The 20,924-nt window shown below is 33.3% G+C and overlaps 7 protein-coding genes and 1 long non-coding RNA gene across 11 annotated transcripts; 3 read left to right on the forward strand and 5 right to left on the reverse strand.

Annotated features, from left to right (window-relative positions):
- Positions 1 to 139: 139 nt before the first annotated feature.
- LOC128874623 (negative elongation factor A) lies at positions 140 to 3,274 on the reverse strand. Its single transcript, XM_054119526.1, has 6 exons — positions 3,045 to 3,274; positions 2,031 to 2,463; positions 1,532 to 1,945; positions 1,261 to 1,460; positions 1,069 to 1,168; positions 140 to 993 (listed from the first exon to the last, which is right to left on the reverse strand). Exons 1-6 carry the CDS (start codon positions 3,252 to 3,254, stop codon positions 761 to 763), a joined length of 1,590 nt encoding a protein of 529 aa, XP_053975501.1. The 5' UTR covers positions 3,255 to 3,274; the 3' UTR covers positions 140 to 760.
- A 360-nt stretch (positions 3,275 to 3,634) lies between these two features.
- On the forward strand, positions 3,635 to 5,408 carry LOC128874625 (cellular tumor antigen p53). Of its 2 annotated transcripts, XM_054119531.1 has the most exons (4): positions 3,635 to 3,806; positions 4,018 to 4,261; positions 4,362 to 4,599; positions 4,709 to 4,865. In XM_054119531.1, exons 1-4 carry the CDS (start codon positions 3,724 to 3,726, stop codon positions 4,723 to 4,725), a joined length of 582 nt encoding a protein of 193 aa, XP_053975506.1. In that variant the 5' UTR covers positions 3,635 to 3,723; the 3' UTR covers positions 4,726 to 4,865. The 2 variants fall into 2 exon arrangements, with proteins under 2 accessions (XP_053975506.1, XP_053975505.1); XM_054119530.1 differs by having other exon boundaries at positions 4,362 to 5,408.
- Positions 5,190 to 7,292, reverse strand: LOC128874624 (uncharacterized). 2 transcript variants are annotated; one of them, XM_054119528.1, is made up of 5 exons: positions 7,026 to 7,292; positions 6,742 to 6,952; positions 5,767 to 6,621; positions 5,445 to 5,690; positions 5,190 to 5,359 (listed from the first exon to the last, which is right to left on the reverse strand). In XM_054119528.1, exons 1-4 carry the CDS (start codon positions 7,280 to 7,282, stop codon positions 5,451 to 5,453), a joined length of 1,563 nt encoding a protein of 520 aa, XP_053975503.1. In that variant the 5' UTR covers positions 7,283 to 7,292; the 3' UTR covers positions 5,190 to 5,359; positions 5,445 to 5,450. The 2 variants fall into 2 exon arrangements, with proteins under 2 accessions (XP_053975503.1, XP_053975502.1); XM_054119527.1 differs by having other exon boundaries at positions 5,190 to 5,690.
- Positions 7,293 to 7,396: 104 nt separating this feature from the next.
- Positions 7,397 to 9,417, reverse strand: LOC128874627 (oxysterol-binding protein-related protein 11). Its single transcript, XM_054119533.1, has 2 exons — positions 9,083 to 9,417; positions 7,397 to 8,789 (listed from the first exon to the last, which is right to left on the reverse strand). The coding sequence occupies exons 1-2, from the start codon at positions 9,312 to 9,314 to the stop codon at positions 8,437 to 8,439; spliced, it is 585 nt and encodes a 194-aa protein (XP_053975508.1). The 5' UTR covers positions 9,315 to 9,417; the 3' UTR covers positions 7,397 to 8,436.
- A 208-nt stretch (positions 9,418 to 9,625) lies between these two features.
- On the reverse strand, positions 9,626 to 14,688 carry LOC128874622 (uncharacterized). The gene is made up of 8 exons (XM_054119525.1): positions 14,579 to 14,688; positions 14,337 to 14,490; positions 14,029 to 14,083; positions 13,673 to 13,944; positions 13,344 to 13,529; positions 13,138 to 13,270; positions 12,893 to 13,059; positions 9,626 to 12,805 (listed from the first exon to the last, which is right to left on the reverse strand). The coding sequence occupies exons 2-8, from the start codon at positions 14,372 to 14,374 to the stop codon at positions 9,949 to 9,951; spliced, it is 3,708 nt and encodes a 1,235-aa protein (XP_053975500.1). The 5' UTR covers positions 14,375 to 14,490; positions 14,579 to 14,688; the 3' UTR covers positions 9,626 to 9,948.
- LOC128874628 (uncharacterized) lies at positions 12,668 to 14,330 on the forward strand. Its single transcript, XR_008456673.1, has 3 exons — positions 12,668 to 12,979; positions 13,185 to 13,447; positions 14,046 to 14,330. It is a non-coding gene; the product is annotated as an uncharacterized LOC128874628 (long non-coding RNA).
- Positions 14,689 to 16,072: 1,384 nt separating the features above from the next.
- On the forward strand, positions 16,073 to 19,029 carry LOC128874812 (protein krasavietz). Its single transcript, XM_054119890.1, has 8 exons — positions 16,073 to 16,230; positions 16,802 to 16,873; positions 16,957 to 17,237; positions 17,320 to 17,624; positions 17,721 to 17,964; positions 18,033 to 18,252; positions 18,344 to 18,521; positions 18,585 to 19,029. The coding sequence occupies exons 2-8, from the start codon at positions 16,813 to 16,815 to the stop codon at positions 18,592 to 18,594; spliced, it is 1,299 nt and encodes a 432-aa protein (XP_053975865.1). The 5' UTR covers positions 16,073 to 16,230; positions 16,802 to 16,812; the 3' UTR covers positions 18,595 to 19,029.
- On the reverse strand, positions 18,916 to 20,917 carry LOC128874813 (serine--tRNA ligase, mitochondrial). 2 transcript variants are annotated; one of them, XM_054119892.1, is made up of 5 exons: positions 20,778 to 20,917; positions 19,944 to 20,674; positions 19,652 to 19,819; positions 19,242 to 19,564; positions 18,916 to 19,056 (listed from the first exon to the last, which is right to left on the reverse strand). In XM_054119892.1, exons 1-4 carry the CDS (start codon positions 20,826 to 20,828, stop codon positions 19,243 to 19,245), a joined length of 1,272 nt encoding a protein of 423 aa, XP_053975867.1. In that variant the 5' UTR covers positions 20,829 to 20,917; the 3' UTR covers positions 18,916 to 19,056; position 19,242. The 2 variants fall into 2 exon arrangements, with proteins under 2 accessions (XP_053975867.1, XP_053975866.1); XM_054119891.1 differs by lacking the exon at positions 18,916 to 19,056 and having other exon boundaries at positions 19,075 to 19,564.
- Between the last annotated feature and the right edge of the window lie 7 nt (positions 20,918 to 20,924).

A 20,924-nucleotide genomic window follows, 5' to 3' on the forward strand; every position in this document is an offset into this window, starting at 1 on the left:
GCTACATAGAGGGCAACACAGGTCAGAACATTCAAACAACCTTGATATCGAAATTACGTACACATCGAATCAAGATCGATCGATAAACCACGCGTATCCCTAAATTTGGTTATTCAATTAAATCAAAAATTAATCAATATATTCATATTTTATTCAAATAACAGTATTATAAGTTTTATGTTCGTTCTTATTAGAGTGGAGAACATATATTTATATATTCATATATAAATTCAAATTACGAACGATAATCATTGCATTTAAATTAAGTGTCTGGTTATCCATGTAATGGAAGGTATCACACTATCTATTCATAAATAGCATTTGTCTTTCTAATCGAGTGACAACCGATTTGAAAATATCTTTATCGTTGGTGAAACCAGACACACCATTAGAGACAAGGATTGATGCTTCCATAGTAGTTGAAACCTGTTATATGTGATGTTAGACAATTACTTCAAACAAAAAGAAATATCGAGTCCGTCACAACCGCTTCTAACTTTTCCTTGATTCTTATACGTATTATCGGTTAACACAAACGTTTTTCATGTTGTAACTTTGAACGTGTACATACTTTAAAGCATTACTACTGAAAAGTGATACACAATTTTGCTCGTACCATATAGGACAAACAGGGCATATTGTGTATCGTGCACTCGACTCTCTTGTTGTCTATAAAGACAAAATTTGAAAGAGTCATCCAACCAAGAACAGAATATTTGACCAATAAATTCCCGATTCGACGACAATTTAGCGTTTTCTCTTAATTGGAAGCTGTAGCAGTCGCACTGGGAGCAGGTGTCGTAGCAGACGTAGATTCCTCTGTAACGATTCGTCTGTTCTTTTTCATCCGTTTCCATTCGCCATTTGTGTAATTCATTTGGAAATGGGTCTCAACCAACATCGGCACAGTTGTTCCATCTGGCTGGGTTACTTCTTCGATATTTTCCGAGAGCATCACCGTGACTATATTACCCAACTTCGGGCAAGGATTATCTGAATACGCAAAAAAATAAAACATGAAGAAGAAAAATATGTTTGCATTAGATAATATCGGAATTTGATACATACCCCTAGAGCCAGCCATGAAACCTAAAATGAGAGCTTTTTCTGGCCGAGTTACTTTATTAGCTGTTCTAAACATTTCTTGTGCTTCTAACATTTGTTCTCGCTGAAAGCACAAAACACCATTAATCATTTTACGATTCCGTTTATGAGAAAGAATTGTTTATTTTTTCTAATGAAGATTGTCCTCGTGCGTACCGTGAGAGATAATCCCTTTCTTGTATTCGCAGCTGCGTTAGCAGGTTGTGCGGTAGTTTGTATACGAATCTGTGTGATGGTTTGAGCTGGTCTGACTGTTTGCACTCCGACAGGTGTAGTTTCCACCGGTGTAATGACCGTAGGTGTTGCAACCGGTAGTACTGCAGCAGTTGGAGTTGTAGGTGTACTTGGTGTTGCGGCTGTAAGATTAAAAATACATTCTTCTTTCTGCACTGAACACACTCCAGTAGTACCATGTATAAAAACGCACGGGTTTGTGGTGTAGTCACGGCTGATACTCCGCTCGGAGTCGTAGGTGTTGCATAAGATTGTACAGCTGCCACAGGGGTAATTGGAGTAGCTGGTGGATTAATCGAAGCCAGTCCCTGAGCATATTCTGGCGTTGTTGATGTTTCCGTGGTAGTTGTCGCCGTTGATGCTGCAGCTGCAGCAGCTGCTTGAGCTTCCGCAACTTTCTTTTGCTGTTCTTCCAGTTCCATCATTCTCTTTCGTTTCTTTGCTTGAGCATATCCGAGCGGTTGCTCGTTAATATCTAATAATTTAATTCCGCCATCTTTACGGATTCTACTACTAAGGGGCGTTCTATTAGACATCGAAGAACTCGTAAGCGATGGAGATCGAAAACCACTTGTTGGAACCCTACTAGGAATTCCTTTTAGAGGTGCTGGAAATCATAAAAAGTGTTATCTTCTGATTTTTCTGACATCTCTTTAATGTGGTATTAATCACAATTATGTATGGAAACTTACTCGTGTCAGTCATTTTTCTTGGCATTCCTCTACTTCTCACAGGCACTGTGGGAGCAGTACTTTTTTTCAAATTACTCGCCGCATCTGTACTCTTTTGAAGCAGCTCTGATCTTAGTGCAGCACTTTTTGGTTTTCTCTTTAAGGTAAAATGCTTAACCGGTGTGGGTTGTTGACCGACCACCGAAATAAGCGCAGTCTTATTAAGGTAATGACATTCTAATGGAAGCATAGCCGGATCATTTTGTTTTTTTAAAAGTTTTCGAAGATCATTCACTAACTCTCCAAAAATAGGTCGATGCTCGTCTAAATCTGTGATGTCTGTATTCAAAGAACCCGTAGAAGGAAATGTCTTCATCGCTTCGGATAACATTGATACCCACAGTTCACTATCCAATGATGCCACCTCAATGATTTCTTCCAACTCAACACGCCACTATACATTTGCAATACAAGTTATAGTATTTATATATCCCCAAATAATTGAATTAAATCTTTGTAAAAACATCGATGATTGAAACTAATAAATTGAAACAAGTAACCATTGCCTGTGTATGACTCATTTGTAAAATTATTTTATTTTCAAGTTTGCCTACTCTTCTTATACATCAAAACTAACTACTCACATGTCTAAGTAGTCTTTAAAACATTCGATCAAAATGTAACATTAAAATTGGTCTAAAGTATAAACACAGTATCTAGGAAGTGAAGTAGGTTAAAATTAATAAATTTACAAAATTTCGCCATGGGGTGTGAAATTCATACACTGACTCCACAGTCAATGGGTTAATTCTGTGAAAAATATTGGTCATATATAGAGCACGATTATTTACTAAACGTTCCAAAAACATTTAACACCTAAATAAAGTTAAGTAAGCGGTAGATCTACGATTCGTGTCTGGATATACGATATATGATGAAATATCTAGCATATTACATTCGCCGTTAAATGTTTCAATGTTTCTATATTTAAAAAGACGTTTGTTTAGATGTCCGTAAAGGACATACTGTGCTTACCTCTTCGACATTCCGCCTCGGTATGTGGAAAAATGAGAGAAGTAATTTGAGTTTAACTTGCGTTTGGAGGTCTGGAAAACAATCTTTGATGTTCCGTAATACTTCTGCGTTCAGTTGTGAACAAATCGAGCTTCCAGTCCAGCTATCGTTTGACGTTCCGAGCTTGTTATGAAGCCACAACGACGTATCACTGTCCCTCACATTCGCCATATTGGAATCGTTTGTTTCTTACGTTTGACGTACATTGCCGTGGCGCGCCACATGTTATTCCCGCCATAAAATAACGTGACACACGTCCACGAAATACGTAAATTGCAGAGATGCAACTATCGCAAAATGACGAAAAATAGGAATCTTCAACAAAATTCGAAATGTAAATCAACGTTTACACTAAGGGTTCTCACTACTGTTGTACATTATTCTTAAAAAACTACAAAAACAATTTATTCGTTTTAATTACATAATACTAAATACATTATGTATATTCCTATTGGAGAAAATACGTTATTTCGGAAAGAAAGTAATTTGAAATCAATTTTAAACTTATGTAGCATAAAATGAGAATCAACCATAATTCGAACAAAGGATTTTCCCGCGAATCGAATGGCGTCTTTTTACCGCAACGTGGTTTGAGTTTATTGTCGGTTTATTATAAAATAAACTGACAAATAAATAAGGCATGACGAATACAAACGGATTTTCAGACTCGCAAGAGTCTGCGCTTCTTGACGAAGAAGCGTTCCACGAATTGGAGAAAGAAATGTAAGAGCTAATTTACTACATTTTTATTCCCATCGGCATTTTAATTTTTTTCTATTGAATGCGTAAAATGACATCACAAAAGACTTGAAATACTCGTCTGAATAAGCGCAATGGAATCGAAATAACAGTTCAATATAAAGTAAATTGAATTTTTTAATAAGTTAGAAACGTAAATGTACTTGCAATGTGTTTTTTTTATCGTTTAATACAGAGGGAGGAATACGTTGCCGTTGTTGGCAGAAAGCGTAATGGATGAGGACATTGAAATAGAGGAGAAATTTAATATTAAATTATCGCAAAAATACTTAGAAGGAAACGAATTGAAAAATGAACACCAAGAAGAATATCTTGATTACCAAGAACCTGAAACATCCACTCCTGTAAGAGAGGAATTTCCAGGGTGTTATAATTTTCAGTACAGTTTAGCTAATCAGGATTCTAGTAAACATTGGGTTGTAAGTGTTTCATTAGATGAATGGTTCATTATATTGGATAATAATTTGTAAACAAATTTATAATTGCTTAATGTAATTTGGTCTTTGTTGTTTCGTACAGTATTCCCAGTTACTGAGAAAGGTATTTATTAATATGGAGGAAACACTACCACTAAGATTTAAATGGGACCCACCTGATGATGGTTTTTTCTTGCGTACTACCATGGTATTCAGCTTGGACCAATACGCAAGTGACCCAGTTCGAAGGTGCCATAACCATATGGCATTGAATAGTTCAAGCAATCGAGATATAGATCCGATAAAAATTAAACACGTCGTTCGTTGCTTAGATAATTCGAGTATGTATGAAGAAAGAAACGAGCACTTATCTATATTGACTCCCCTCCGCACTCCTCAGGCTGGAACGCAGTATGTGCTAATGAATTTTAAGTTTTTATGTAAAAACAGTTGTCCATCTGGTATGAATCGTAGACCTACGGAATTAATTTTCACCATGGAAGATAGCAATAGAAGAGTCTTGGGTCGTCGTAGACTTCTAGTTAGGATTTGTAGCTGCCCAAAACGAGATAAGAAAAAGGAAGAGGCAGAAGTGGGCGAGCCACAACCGGAAACAAAGAAAAGAAAACTGTGTATACCAGTTGGAAAAAAGATGATGCCTTCCTGTGATACCCACGTATTTAATGTTCAGTTAAATATAGTTGGAAAAGAAAATTATTTATCGGTATTAAAATATGCATACGATATAATGGCTGGTCAAGCTTCGCGAACTGGGCAATATGAATTTTTTAAACCATACATGGATGACATATTACGTAAAACTCCTTAATTTTACAAATGTTGCCATTCATACATCTTATGTGCCTTGGGTATAAACAGCAAATGTTCTACTGTTATCTATTTGTATATCTTACAAATTTAATAATGCATGTATCAACAATTAAATTTTATTTGATGTTAATTTTAACATCAGAACATATACATTCATACATATTGTATGCATTTTATAATGCATGGTATATTATATACTTAGGTGTCAGGTCTTAACTTTGTGATACTTCTATATCGATATTTGTAATAAAATACGATGTACTTGTTATCCTGTAATTATAATAAGTAATAAATAAACAATTTTGTTATTTTTTCTACAGTTGCTAAAATTACTAAATCATTCAAATGTATCTACTCTTTATTACAACCCTAACTGTTCATGCGAACGGCATTCTAATAATTGAATATTCAGAGTGTGCAATAACAGAGAATTCGGCAAGGGTGCAATGTGTTGCGATGATAAAATCATTGGATTTTCAAGACTCGCAACGCTTTTTCGTATCTTTATTTCAGTGCCGTTTTCGCCTTGACCATGTAAACTCCATTCCCATGAATTTTTTCCTCCTGTGGCACAAGCGATCCAAACAGTTTCTTCATCACACTGTACATTCATAATTTGTAATACAATATTTATAATAACAAATTGAAGAATTTTGTATTAAGTTCATGAAATATACCTGAAAGAAGAAAAGGTCTCCACTGGAATGTAATATATAAGCAGCTTCGGAGCCAAAAGGAAGCGGTAACGGAATTTGCACATGAACAGAATAAAAATGAACTTGTGGTACTTCGTGAAACCCACTCAAATGTTCCATTAATGTATCGGATGTAATAATGTCTTTACAATCACTTTGCTTCGAAAGTGGACACGTTATTTGTATACAAGATACAGAATCCATCGAACCTCCCCAAACAGGTGTAGGAGGTATACTAGACAGACTAGTAGTGCTTGACATTATTTTACTTGTGCCAATTTGCAAACGATCATCGATAACATTTTTCATCCTTTCCTTCGATAATTCTCCAGTACTTGCAGATTTTGCTCGATCATGCAAACTTAAACGCTCGTCAAAACTTAAGTTATTAATATTTGTACCATTTAACGACGTTTCATTTACGCTTGACGTTCCATTGGAAATCACTGTTAGATTATCTGCTGAGGCAGCTTTCTCCACCCCACCGAAAAACAATTTATTCAATAATAACTGACGTGCTCTCAGAATTGGACCGTTACTTTTTGGCGTTACCGATGGTACGTGTTTCTTTTTGCTTTTGCCGAAAAGTCGATCTCGAAGATTCCACGTTTGACATTCTGTACTTTTAGAGGAATTCTCTTTGATATCAAAAACTTCCCGGAATATTTTATGCAGTTTGTCTGCGAGCAAGCACCGTCCCTGACCCAGCCTGACTCTGCAGACTGGACAACGAGGTGTCCTTGGTCTGCATCCAACGCAAATGATGTGACCGTGAACACATTGAGAGACTGGGGGCGTCGAACTTTCCAAACAAACTGGACATTCTAAAGTTCGAACCTAAATAAACATAATGAATAAATTCTATAGAGTATCGTGGTAATGTATCTGTAAAATATGAAAATGATCTACTAAATAATTTTTACAAAAAAATCCGTTTAAAGAGATTAAACTACACACAACTCCAGACACTGCATTAGCAAGCTTAATAGCTACATCTGGCAGTGGCCCTTTAACAGCTATCCCTTCTTCTTTTGATTCTTCATTACTACATCTCCAAATAAATAATTTAATATTATATTCCTGATGGTAGTGTATCAATGTTGCAATTTCTTGTATTTTCAATCCTATCAAATCCTTCCCATTGATGGTCATTAAACAATCACCAGCTCTGGAATGTAATGATTCGTTGTATTTATTATCAGTTTACATAACACATAGTTTAAGATTTGATTTAATGTTACCTGAGGCCAGCTGTATCGGCAAGACTTCCAATGTCAACATAGCTTACCCAAGGATAAGGATCCCATTTAGATTTTGTAAGATGAAACCCAAAAGATTTACCGTGCGATTTAATGTCATTTACATTTTCCAACATTACACAAATTTTTCCAGAGATTAAACTCTCACATGATGAACATTCTTCTTCTGCCAAAGGCGTCATGAAGATCTTGACGCCAGCAGCTTCAGTTAACAGTTCTGGACTAGGTGTAATAGACATTGTTTTCTTTCCGAGATTTTTCTTAATTTTTAGATTTCGTTTTATCTATTTCAACCAATATTTCGAATAATCATAAGAGATACATTTAACGTTAACTTAAAGCAGAGAGTAACGTCTTTAAAAGTAAAATAGAATAATTTTTAAGCCATTTCGCTTTTTTTATTAATAACCATGATTTTGATCATAAAAACGTTAACTTAAATTTTTCTATTACATGAGTGCGTAACTGTGATCGTTACGTGGACCACGCGATGATCATACTGATCGAATCTACTGTTTAAGCAAAGTAAAAGTTTCCTGCTTGTTCACCTTCACCTAATGGCGTGTCCTTGACACTTATTCAGAGATGAAACCGCCGCTTTGGTTTTTTTTCCTTAAAAACGACAATTCAATCGGAAAGACTGGTTTTTTCACTTAACAATATAAACATATTTGTTACTGTAAGGCTCATGTTGCAATAATTGATTTTTGCTTCAGCAAAAATGACCAAGTGTCTTATTTTTTTTATTAACAGGTCTACATATAATAATAGCAAGTGTTTGTTCAATCCTACTTTAATTCAAAGATATTAAATTTATGTATAGTCATAAATTCACAATTTGCATCAGTGGTTTCCAAACTTTTTTAAAGCCATTCTCATGGATTGTAAACAAATTTCTTGAAGAAGAAATAAACTAAAATTTAGAAATTGAAACATTTTTTAGATAAGATAAGTGGTATATTTAAAATAATACATGAAAATTATAGTCCTACAATTAATAAGCTGCAATAATCAATATCCTAATAGGAAAAAGATGGTATCCACATTTCTTTCTATTCAAAATTTTCATCTGTATTCCCTAATTTGGAAAGCACTGCATTACATACTTTAAATGTAATGATTTAGAAAAATCTTTACATTTAAAAGAATGAATGGGAGTATTACATTCAAGAATCCTACGAACATCACATTATTTATTTCTATCTAATATTTAGTAAGAAGGCAAACTTTCCTGTATCACTGACTTGGAAGAACATACAGTTGGATTGTCAGTAAGAAGTTTAAAATATATTCCATAGGAAATAATTGAAATGCATTTGATACGTTTAGGTAATGATTGATAAAAGCATTTCTGCAAATCTTTTATCAATGACAATGATACTTCTAATGAAAATTATTGATATAATATATTAAGGCATTGATTTAATGTGTGCAGTGTGGTATGAGCTGTAGCTTTAAGAACTAACAAATCTGGGTCCAAGTTTAAGCTCGAGTTTTCAATAGTTTGGGCTAATGCAAGATTCTGCTTTTCTACTTTCCTCAATTGTTCCTGACAATTAGCAAAAGCATCTAAAACTTCCAACTTGTCGACAGGAGTTCTGTTGGAGTTAGAAGAATGTTCCCTTGGAGGTAGAGGAGGGTGGCTGCTGGCAATTGCTCTGGTATACATTTCTGTAACTGCTCGTAGTTTATCCACCCATTCTTGGCGAGCACGGGCATGTGTAGCTCTCAATTTAATCATATCACCTACAATAGCGAATGAACAGTATTAAAGATATTGTGTTAATGGTTACTATGCAGTGAATCCTCAAGTTACATGGATTCTTGCATACCCATCTATCTTCTTGTACATATTTGTACTTATGTATGCATTCATATGTTAGATAAAATTTGATTGTCTTCAATTTTTCTTTTTATGTATATAAAATTTAATTTACATCAAAAGCTTCGAAACAAATTAACCGCGTAAGTTGAGGACTTTCTGTATTATATGCGTTTGTAAACAATAGTATACTGTACAACTTAATACATTTAAGTACCTGTGGCAGAGTTGACAGTGAATGTATTAGAATCTTCATCACTTGGCGCGATTACTGCACCCGCTAAATATATCGAACATCTTGGTCGTTGATTTTTCTCAGATTCGCTAAGAAAATAATGCAGTTCACCAGTTTCAGGGCTAAGGATAAACCAACGATATTGCCAGCCTTTCATGGCATTAGTATACTTATGCAATAAACCCTCGTAAGGGTGCCTTATTTGAACGTTCATACTTTCTATCCCTATTGTATGTAAGCCTCACAGTATTTAAATCGAACAGTTGCTTATGGGTTACTTATAGCAATCTGTCAACTGAATTGACACATCAAGACAGGTTAGTCACAGCGTCGTAAGTTAGGTTAGAAATTAAGGTAAATAATCAAACTTCAAGTGATACGGTTGGCTGAATGATCCGTTCACTAAATTTAAATGAAAGTTATGTAAAACATACATGTATATGTACGGTTATAAAATTCATGAAGTGTCGGAGTTATCAATAATTATATGATTTAATAGACTATTAATAACACTAAGGTGTTTTACGATTTGTATATCTTATTTATTATCTGTAGTATGTAGATATAAGATTTAAACATTATATTAACATTTCTTTAGTATCTCAATTGTGTTATAAGCAACTAGCGTCCATAGACATAAAACGAAACATAATTGAATAGAAATACATATTAAAACGATATTTAAAAAAGAAAATGAACTAGTCTCAGTTGCTTCCAGAAAATAATTTCAGACTTACAATATCATATTTTTCAAAGTATAAAAAACACGTTTTTTAAAATATCGATTTTTCTTTTCTTTTTAAACAAAACCTAGTTCCTAGTTTCATGACATTAATACTTCATTATAACTACAATAGACCCTCTTCAACAAGTTTCTTTCGAATCGATGGCAACTCTATGTCGTATAGTCCAGCATTTTCATCACACTTAACAATCTTTATTTCGATAGGAATATTAAGATCGATTAATTCTGAAATCCTTTTTTCAATTTTAGAAGAATATTTTCCTTGGTTATCGAGGGGCGCTAAATTAACAATGTCGCAAACACTGATAAGGGCACTAGGGGTCATAAAATCTTTCGGCATTAGTCGTATGTCTTTATGACTAATGCTCTCAATACATCCATGATCAATAAAGAAAACAGTGCTCGTCGAAGCAGTTTCACTACGACGATAGCAAGTAGCACGACACCATTCACCGTTGAAAAGTGCGAGGCACAATTCGTTCTCACGGGGAATATAGTGATCGTTTGATTCACAATATTTAGCCATCGATTTAGGCATTATATCCGAGATATGAGTAATTAAGTCATAATCTAATGGATACATTGTATATTTGTAACCAGCTTCAAGGACGTGTGCAACAGCAACATTAACGACATCGCCAACTTTTCCCAAGCTAGCAACAGCTATATCGTTCAACGTATAGCATGTTAGATCTTTCTCATCAGATCTTTTCCAAGTTGGTATAAGCAGTTCAGATATGGTCTTATTAATATTGTCTCCATCGTGTGATTTAAGATAAACACCATCTTTGGACGGTATACCAGTAAAAGTGCATATCAAAGGAACTTCTCTTCCTACTAAATTACTGAGATAATCACTTATTTCATTCGTCATAGGTTTATCCTGAGGAACATCTTTCAAAATTATTTTACTTGTACAAGATTGAAGCTGTTTTAAATTGTCGTTTAGAATTTTAAGTTTCTTCATATTAGTAACTTCTCTGTTTCCAAAATCAATATATGAAATCGTAACTTTATCATCTGCCACTGCAGTCACAATAGCTCGGTAATAATTATCATCTATATACTGAGCTATTACCATTTGTCCAACAACTGGTGGTTCTTTCAATGATGGAGCTGTTTGGGCACATTTTGCTACGTTCTGCATAATACGATTATAACGTTCCACTTCTTCAGTAACTAATGACCGAGCAAACAGAAAAGCATGATTACAGTAAGCAGTCAGGCAAACCTCGGAGTCGTTTTTCAATTGAGCATACTGTATTCCTTTTTGTTCAGGCATTGGTGTCCAAGGCGTTACAATAGCTTTCAATTTTTCCTCGTTATTTCTATAAATTTCTATTTCAATTTCATTTTCTCCATTTCGTGTTACCACTTTAAACTCGAACTGTCCAGAAGCATCAAACTTATTGTCAGCATTAATTATTTTACACTTAGCACCAAAAGTACAAATTTTCAAAAAGTTATCAGGACATGGCACAACCTTATTAATTTCCATCATTCTTGCTTCATCTATTACAACCATTTTTAAAGGAGATTCGAGTGATAAAACATATCCTCTGAGCCAATCACCATCGAGCCTTTGGCCGCATATTAGCTTTCCTATTTCAGGTTTGTAACCGGAATTTGTTGCTCTTTGTTCACACATTACAGGCAATTCATTCAAAAGTTCCTCAAATTCGGACATTGTATTATTCGATAGTAACGTAACACTATAAGTATTGTTACTTAATTCTGCATGAATTTCTAAAACTCCTCTTTCTCCTATAGGCATTATGTTTACTGAATATTTTAAGTCTGATACTGGTGTTGTAGGTGTTCGATCTACTTGTGATATTGGCGCTCGATCTACTTGTGGTATCGGCGCTTGATCTACTTGTGGTATCGGCGCTTGATCTACTTGTGGCATCGGCGCTTGATCTACTTGTGGCATCGGCGCTCGATCTACTTCTAGTATCGGCGCATCATTCTCACCCTGAACTTCAACATTAATTACGTTATTCGAATCAACGGATATCGTTTTTACAAATATTATATCCCCATATGTGAGGTGTTTGTATTTTTGACTTGCTTTTTCAGATAAACGAGCTGTAGCAGCAAATCGTGGAATATTTTGGAACTGTCCAAGTTTACGTACATCATTTGTTTTATCGAAGTCATCATTACCGTAATCCACGTAATGAATTAATAAAGGTTTTACTTGTTTAATTAAACCTCTGTGCCATAAATCTTCATATTTAACAGCATACATATTTCCGAGTACTGGTACTACTTTCTCCGCTTTATCTACTTCAGATTGTAAAGTACTCATTAGTTCCCTAAGCTTTTCGTCATTTTCTACATTTTGAATCCAACATTCACGACCCATATTCACAATTATTCGTACTTCTGTAAATCCTGATTTTGATAAAAATGCATGTTTTGAGAAAGCTATATCTTCCTCTATCTTCATTACATCTTCAGCACTTACATATTGTTGTTTTTTCGTAGAATTTTTAATACTGTCCGATTTTTTATCATCTGCCACTTTATCGGAGCATGTAAGAGATTCTTGTGACTTTTCAAATGAAGAATTTTTTCCATGAATAGTATGTTTATGTTTGAAGTCTGACATATTTGTCATACCAGTTCCCTTAGATTGAAAATTAGTTTCATTGTACATAGGAAACGGCACTTTTTCTTTTGCTTTGTTTTTCTGATATGTGTCAAATTGATCAGTAGTTTTAAAGCATTTTGACTCACTATTTTGCGAGCTATCATTACAAATTGTTACTTGTACATCAGTTGTATCTTGGTCTTTCGAGACTGTATTTAAACTTTTATTTAGTGATGTTGCAGAATTTACAGATTTTCTTGGTCTGCGGAGAGGTGTTTGAATAATACCCTTACTTCTAATAGGTATATATCCTTCAGTATTTGGTTGTGATAGATGTGTAGAATTGATGGTCGATACTAGTGCTCTGAAAATAAAAAACAAAAGCAAAGAACTTTAAGACATGCAGGACTCAATATTTGTAACAATAGCATAATATATGAAAAATACTTACGGAATGGGTTGACATACGTATTTATGTTGTGGCCAATTATCTTTTTGACACTTTCTACTGCAATAGAAAGTATGACATTTTTCGCAGGTAAATTTCGTTATATTTCCACATATTTCACATTTTCCAATAGAATTTTCTAACATGTCTTTATCATATTCGTACAAGCCCTATTAAATCAAATTACAGTACATAGCCACAAATACTTCAAAATTGTATTAAAAGTATTTAACAATATTTGTACATACAGTTGTACGCAGTTCATGCACCTTACAGATTTGGTTTTGAATTTCAGGATTTGGGTCTGGGATTTCATACATTGTGTACCCTCGCCCGAGCGAGACATGTCGTTTGCAATCTGGTGTAATCATTAATTGTCCTCTAACATATTTAAGAGAAAAAAATGCTTGTACATGAAATATGCACACATTTGGTATAAATTATCAAACAGTACCTTGTCCATAACGTGTGTGTACTATCAAATGGATCTGCTTTTTCATATGGATTGTATGTGTATGAATCAGAAGGATATGAATATAATAAATCATCATCTGGTGTGTAAGTGCATGTTGGAAATCCTGTTTTTGATTCTAGTTTTTTAAACATATCTGAGGGTCTGCCTTGTTCTTTTGTTTGAATGCTATATGTAATTGCACATAGTTTGTCAATTCATACATAGAAAAATATAATTATCATTTACATTTTAAATTAACTAGAAATTTCATTTTACATTTATTTAACTCGATAATGCTATTAAAAAATGGTATGTAAATATCTACTTACGAAGATTTATTTAAATATTTATCTTGAACAGTATAACTCTCTTGTTGCACTACATCCTGAGAAACAGGTGGTTTTACAAATTCCATCTTATTTGATCCTTTCTCATGGGCAAATGATATTTTCAAATGCAATGGCGGTACATTGTTCAAATCTTTAATTGCAGCTTCAGCTTCATTATACTTTCCATACGTAACATAAGCCCAAGTAGTATTTGGGCGGTAAAGATGTCCAATGATTTTTCCATAGTGATTAAAGATTTGTTTAAATCCAGTCTTAAACATTAATTTATTCATTTATGAAATACTACTACATTTTTATATTTAATACCACAATTAATCATTTTTTGATATACATACCTCACTTAATTCAACAGGTAAATTATTCACATACAGTGCGAATTCTTTGCTAGAACTACAATAAATAAAAAATGTATACATGAATAAAAAAATGGCAAGAAAAATATATACGCTTTACTTTATACAAAAGATAAAGAGGAAAGAAATCGTTAACAACACGTGCAAATTGCCTCAAAAAAAAAATATACACGTCACGTACTGTAACCGCTAATTAATAATACGAGGCGTACTGAAACGACAAACAATTGAAATCTAAGATCGTGCGACCAGTTTTAAAATAATAATCACTATGAATGTCTAACTCTCACCTGTTTGTTAATAAACCATTAGATTTATTATGTGCCATCGTTTACCAGGGCCCCCAAGCTCTACTCTTGTGACCATCAGTACTAGTCAGAACAAAGAATTACCTATGAAAGTTTGTATATAGATATATTTATTTCTTCCTCGAACGCAAAACGTCTATCAATTGAATGAAAAATAATTAGAAATATATATTGTATTTAAGAAAGTTTAAAAATGCAGTAATAAAAATCTTCAACCCAGTTACCATTAGGACACTACCGGCATTTGAATTATTTGAATGTGTCTGGTTGTGTCTGGAAAATTAGAAATGACTAGAAGACCTGAGAAGAGTTTGTCCCAGTTACCACTCTTGATGCTAGATGGCGTCATCCTATATCGATATCCTACTTTTACATATTAGGGATAGAAGGTAAAAACAGATTCGCAGGATCGAACACCCGTTTTCTTGCAACAAACTAACTACTTTTATACAAATTCGTAACATATTAATAATATATAATTAATGTTCAGAACTATATAACTATAGATGTACTCGAATTTTCCAAATGTGTAACGAAGTCATTGTTCATCAGCAAAAATAGATTATAAGGATATAGTACCTAGGAAAGTAAAACCGAAACAAAACATGTACCTGCGTTATAACTAAGGAAATACAGGATGTCTCAAAAAGGTTGTAACACATTGAAAGGGGTGGTTCGGAAGGTGACTTGAAACAACTTTTTCCTTAGCGAAAATGTTGTCCGAGGCTTCGTTAAGGAGATATTAACAGAAAACCCCGGCCAATCAGAGTGCGCGGATACCGTTGAAGCGACCGTGGTAGCGAAGACTACGAGCTAAGCGGCCGCGTTCAATGTCCTTCGATGCACGTCGAGTCGCTTGTTCGCGTACAAGCGCGGCCGCTTAGCACATAGCCTTCGCTACCACGGTCGCTTCAACGGTATCCGCGCACTCTGATTGGCCGGGGTTTTCTGTTAATATCTCCTTAACGAAGCCTCGGACAACATTTTCGCTAAGGAAAAAGTTGTTTCAAATCACCTCCTGAACCACCTCTTTCAAGGTGTTACAACATTTTTGGGACACCCTGTATTATTATTTTTGTATTATACATACATATTAAAAGATGAGGGGAGAGGTGTGCACCCGTAAAATGACTACATTTTCGTCGGGCAAGAGGGGGGAAAGTAGTACCTCAAACGCCATCTTCAGACATACACCAAAACTTGTAAGTTATGTGTCTACAGAAAATAAACAACTAACTAACTCATTGTTCGTCAGTGATGTAGTTGCTAACTCTAGCTAGTACTTTTGTATTTTGCACCATTTTACGCAGGCCGTGCCATTCCAAAAATGGTAGTCTCCATGAGATCCATCTATCGCCCATAGAACAGACCATAGATTGGATTCACAATCACGATGTTGTACAGGTTGAAGAGACTATAGCCATCACACTTCTATGTCATCTCCAAAGTAAATCTTTATATTACTATTAGTTTCAAGTTAAATTAAATAAATCTGTACTTTGAGCGCGTTCCGTCTAAACATAATTAAATAACAACTTCGAACTAAATAGAAATTCACGCGGATGTGTTGTCATAGTTACTATGTGTTTTTAGCCCTCTGGTGATTGTAGTTCACGAAGAGGGTTGTCACCGCCACATACGCTGCTTTTAGCGCCCTCTTTCACCTTCAATCATTTAGGTGGCGTTAAAAACACGTTATGAAACACAAGTTCGAGTATCCTATCTATTCCCTGTCAATTGTGACCAATCGTGACTTCTCCTTAGATTGATTCTCTTTGGATTCTCTGATCTCGAGTACTCAAAATCTTTTTTGAGATATTTCGTATTACCCTTGTACACCTGAAAAGGGTAGTTCTACAGTTCTACGTGCATTTATGTAAGTTAAGAAATACATACTGCTTTAATTCTTGAATAATATTTTCACGCTTCTGGGATAATCCATTCGTTTCGAGAAGTCTTAACATTTTTATAGATTTCAGCCATCGTGGTCTCATTGCGTGACCTTAACCTTAGAAATAATAAATTAGTTAAAATTCGAGTTTTTCACATAGATTTATAATAATGATCCTTCTAACAAAATATTTAACGACCATAAATTGTAATATACGACGATGTATTTAACAAAAGTCGCCATTTGTCAGGGATCTGCCAACGACAGCTTTGAAGTTAAATGTTACGCGCATTGTGGTCGCGTTGGTAGTCTCGTTCGACTTTCTAACGCTTTTCAATTCTTACTTTCGAATAAAAATACTTTGAAGTAAAGCTATATTTAATTAATTTTATATACATGACAGAAGGAATTATCAATAATTTATGCAATTATTTACATGAGAGTATTATAATTTATAAGTACCTTATAAATTCACAGTCTGAAATTGAAGTTTCTTTAAGCCATAACAATTAAAAACACATCTTCAGTATATTTATTAAGCTTCCTACAATTTCAGAAGGGTATTGTATGAGTCAAAAAATAGAAAAACCAATATTATCGGGTCAACGCATAAAGACCAGAAAAAGAGGTACGTTTTGAGAAAGATGTTTTTAAAGTAATTTTTATGGAAAATTGTATTTTCTAATTTAATAAAATTAAATTAAAAATTAGATGAAAGAGAAAAGTATGATCCAACGGGATTTCGAGATGCAATCATACATGGTTTGGAAAAGGCTGATAACGACCTAGATGCAATTTCAAAATACTTAGATGCAGCTGGTTCTAAATTAGATTACCGCCGATATGGAGAAGACCTATTTGACATCTTAATAGCTGGGGGTCTTTTAGTCCCAGGTGGTTCTATTGCTCAAGATGGTGATAAACCAGTTAAAACTACCGCTTGTGTCTTTGAACAACCAGAGGATATGGAATCAATGCGCAACTTTGAACAAGTGATAGATCATATTTAATATACATTTAGAGAAAATTTATTAATTTTTCATCATACTATCCCACATGTAAATTTATTTTTAGGTTTTCATCAAACTTATGCGACGTTATAAATATTTGGAAAAAATGTTTGAGGATGAAATGAAAAAAGTACTGGTTTTTATGAAGGGGTTTACTCCTAAAGAAAGAATAAAATTGGCTAGAATGACAGCTCTATGGATTTCAAATGGTTCTGTACCACCCTCTGTCCTTTCAGTTTTATTTAATGAACATCTTGTCAAGGATAACTTAGCACTAGACTTTTTACTAGAGGTTTTTGTTACCTGGAGAGAGGAAAAAGGTTTATCTAGTTTAATGACTGCATTGAAAAAAGGCAATATTGAAAGAAGGTACAGAAACATTTTACAAGTTATCAACAATTAATTATTACATACACAGTTAAATTTTGTCTTATATTTATTATTTTCTTGTCTGATAATTAACAGGTTGATGGAATTTGTTCCACCTAATAGACGAACAGAGGAGTATTTTCAATCTGTATTTGAAGCTGTCGGTCTTGCGGATATTGTGAAGTTGCACAAAGCTCAAGCAAGCCAAGAAGCAAAGCGAGACTTACAGCAATTGCTCTTGGATGATTTAGCTGAAAATCGCCCTATGAAAGATATTATATTTGATCTCAAAGAAATGGCACAGAGATGTGGCATTCCAGAACATGAAGTTATTGGCCTGGTAATTATAGTTTTATTAGTATTATTATTTTGGCTTACTCTAAAGAAAAACATCAACAATTTTTGCAGATTTGGGGAGTCGTAATGGGTCAAGCTGAATGGAATAAAAAGGAAGAATTGGTAGCTGATCAAGCACTGAAACATTTAAAAGTGTATACTCCACTATTTGATGCTTTTACAGTCACTGCCAGATCTGAGCTTGCACTAATTCTCAAGGTCCAGGAATTCTGTTATGAAAATATGAACTTTATGAAAGTCTTCCAAAAAATTGTTTTACTATTTTATAAAAGTATGTTTTATTGGATTACACAACATGCATAAGATTTCGTAATATTTCTTTTTTATTCCTCATTTTTAACAATATATTTTATTTATTTCAGCCGATGTAATATCAGAAGAAGTGATTTTAAAGTGGTATAAGGAGGGCCATTCGGTTAAAGGAAAACTGCTTTTTTTGCATCAAATGAAAAAGTTCGTAGAATGGTTGCAAATAGCCGAAGAAGAATCTGAATCTGGAGAAGAGGAAGATGGAGAAGATGAAGAGGAGAAACAACAAAAGTATGTTATTTTAACGTGTTAGATTTTTTTCTTTTAACTGTAAAATTTTTTCTTTCATTCCAGAATAATATAACCATCATCAGAAAGTAACCTATTTGAACTTTATTCGAAATTTCGAAAATGAATCTGACGTAAATTGCAATTGGATTATACTGACAAATAGGAATTTTGAAAACTAAAATTTGTATTATTGCGAGGCATAGTATAACGAAACAAGTACATAAAACTTTTTAATTGTTCATAGACAGGAAACGACATTATACTAACATCTGATTAGTGTGGGAGATAAATTGTAAATTTGCAATGTCTTTAAATTGTATTACTTTAAGAAGAAATATTTTGTGTTACATTTTTATAACACCGCTACAAAATATATACAGAATAACAAAAAAAAGTTATCGAAGAATAGATTTTTATCCCTGTGTATGTATAATTTTCAGACCCTCTTTCTTTGTATAACAATATTGTACTAGTTTATAGAAAATATATTGTCAGGTGGTGTTTTATATTTGAAGTTTTGGTAAATCCTAATTTCCTGCAATGAAGTTGACAATTTTTATAATAAAAAATATGTTAACTTTGTAATTTGAAAAATAAGTTAAAATTTTCTAACATTATATATTAGATACTCTCGTACTTAAAAAAAATCAATTATACTTTAAATACTCTAGATATTTGTAGAAGTTTTATATATATTTTAGAACAAGATATATACAATACATTAATGTTTAAACTTGTATTTGTTCGTTCTCATGTCGGCAACTGGTTGTATTTTAATTAACGTTTTCCCTCTCATGTAAGGTACTAAAATTTCAGGAACTCTAATATGACCACGTTTTGTTTGATATGTTTCGCAAAGAGCTATTAACATTCGGGGAACCGCGCATCCGGTTCCATTTAAAGTATGAACATGTAAGAATTCTCCGTTCTTCGCTTTATATTTTATGTTAAGTCGTCGTGACTGATAATCTGTACAGTTACTACAACTAGATAATTCTCCATAGAATTTCTTTCCAGGCATCCAACCTTCCATATCAACTTTCCTAAATACATGAAATTTGTAATAGTTTTTAACAGATTAAAATTTCGTCAAATATATATATATATATAATTAACTATCTATTACATACCTATATGCTGGAGATCCTAAATCATGTGATGGCATGTCAATCACTTGAAAATGTAAATTTAAAGAAGAAAATAAATCTTCTTGAATTGTCAGAAGCTCTTGAAATTGTTCTTTGGATTTTTCTTGCTCAGAACACACAAACATTTCAACTTTTGTAAATTGATGAACCCTTATAATGAATAAAACAATTAAAATAAAATGCTCAAATCTTAATGTGAGCAATTCTTAAATTATAATGGTTGTCAAATATACAACATTAATATCAATATTAAATATATATAATGAAATAGTACCTATATATTCCTCTTTCTTCCATGATACGAGATGTTTCTGCTCTAAAACATCTGCTTACAGCAGCTAGTTTTAATGGCAAATCTTCAATGCAAAATGTATTATTCATTACTTTATATGCTAATGACATTTCTGCTGTTCCAGACAAACTATAATTATCTCCATAAGAAGAATCTAAATTATATATTAGAGTTCGTTTATTATCTGATATTAATCCACACCTCTCTATAATTTTAGTAGGAATAATATCAGGTACTGAAACAAGTTTGAAGCCATATTTTATTAATTTATTAAGTGTGTAACAAACTAATGCTTCTTCTAATTCTGCCAAGTCTCCTACAAATATATATCCTCTTTGTCCTATTATGGGACCTAAATTTTGTGATCTAAATAATTTTAATTTTGTAACTAATTTCTTAAATTCTTCTGGTTCAAAATCAAATTCGGGTTTTTGTCCACATTCCTTTATTAAATGTGGTTTATCCCCATAAGATAATATTGCTGGATCTGTTTGATTTGGAATTTTGCTTAATTCTTGTAAAAAAGATTCCTTTAGTTCCGGTTTTCCTGACAACTCAAGAACTTTATCAATATCTCCAACACCTTTCCTTGCCAATATATTATTAAAAATGGTATCACGATTTGATGGGTTACATACAAAGTTTATATTATATTCAGGTTCTGGAATTTCCTGTAGTGGATCTACATAACTTTGTGTAGATCGTTTTCTGAACTGCAATAAAGTATGCATAGTAGAATATTAATTAAATCTAACAAAGAAATTACATTCAATGAAAAACCAAGATGAATTTTGTAAAAGAAAATTTATAACATACCAAAATTCGTTGACATCTGAGAAACTGATTGGATACTTTATTAAACCACATTTTAGAGAAGGAAAAATATTAATTATAAATACATGTATTTATATATATATAAAATACCGATTGACGTTCAATTAACCTAATACATATATTTCGTTT

The sequence above is a fragment of the Hylaeus volcanicus genome, chromosome 4 (genome assembly GCF_026283585.1).
Source record: "Hylaeus volcanicus isolate JK05 chromosome 4, UHH_iyHylVolc1.0_haploid, whole genome shotgun sequence".
NCBI lineage: Eukaryota > Metazoa > Arthropoda > Insecta > Hymenoptera > Colletidae > Hylaeus > Hylaeus volcanicus.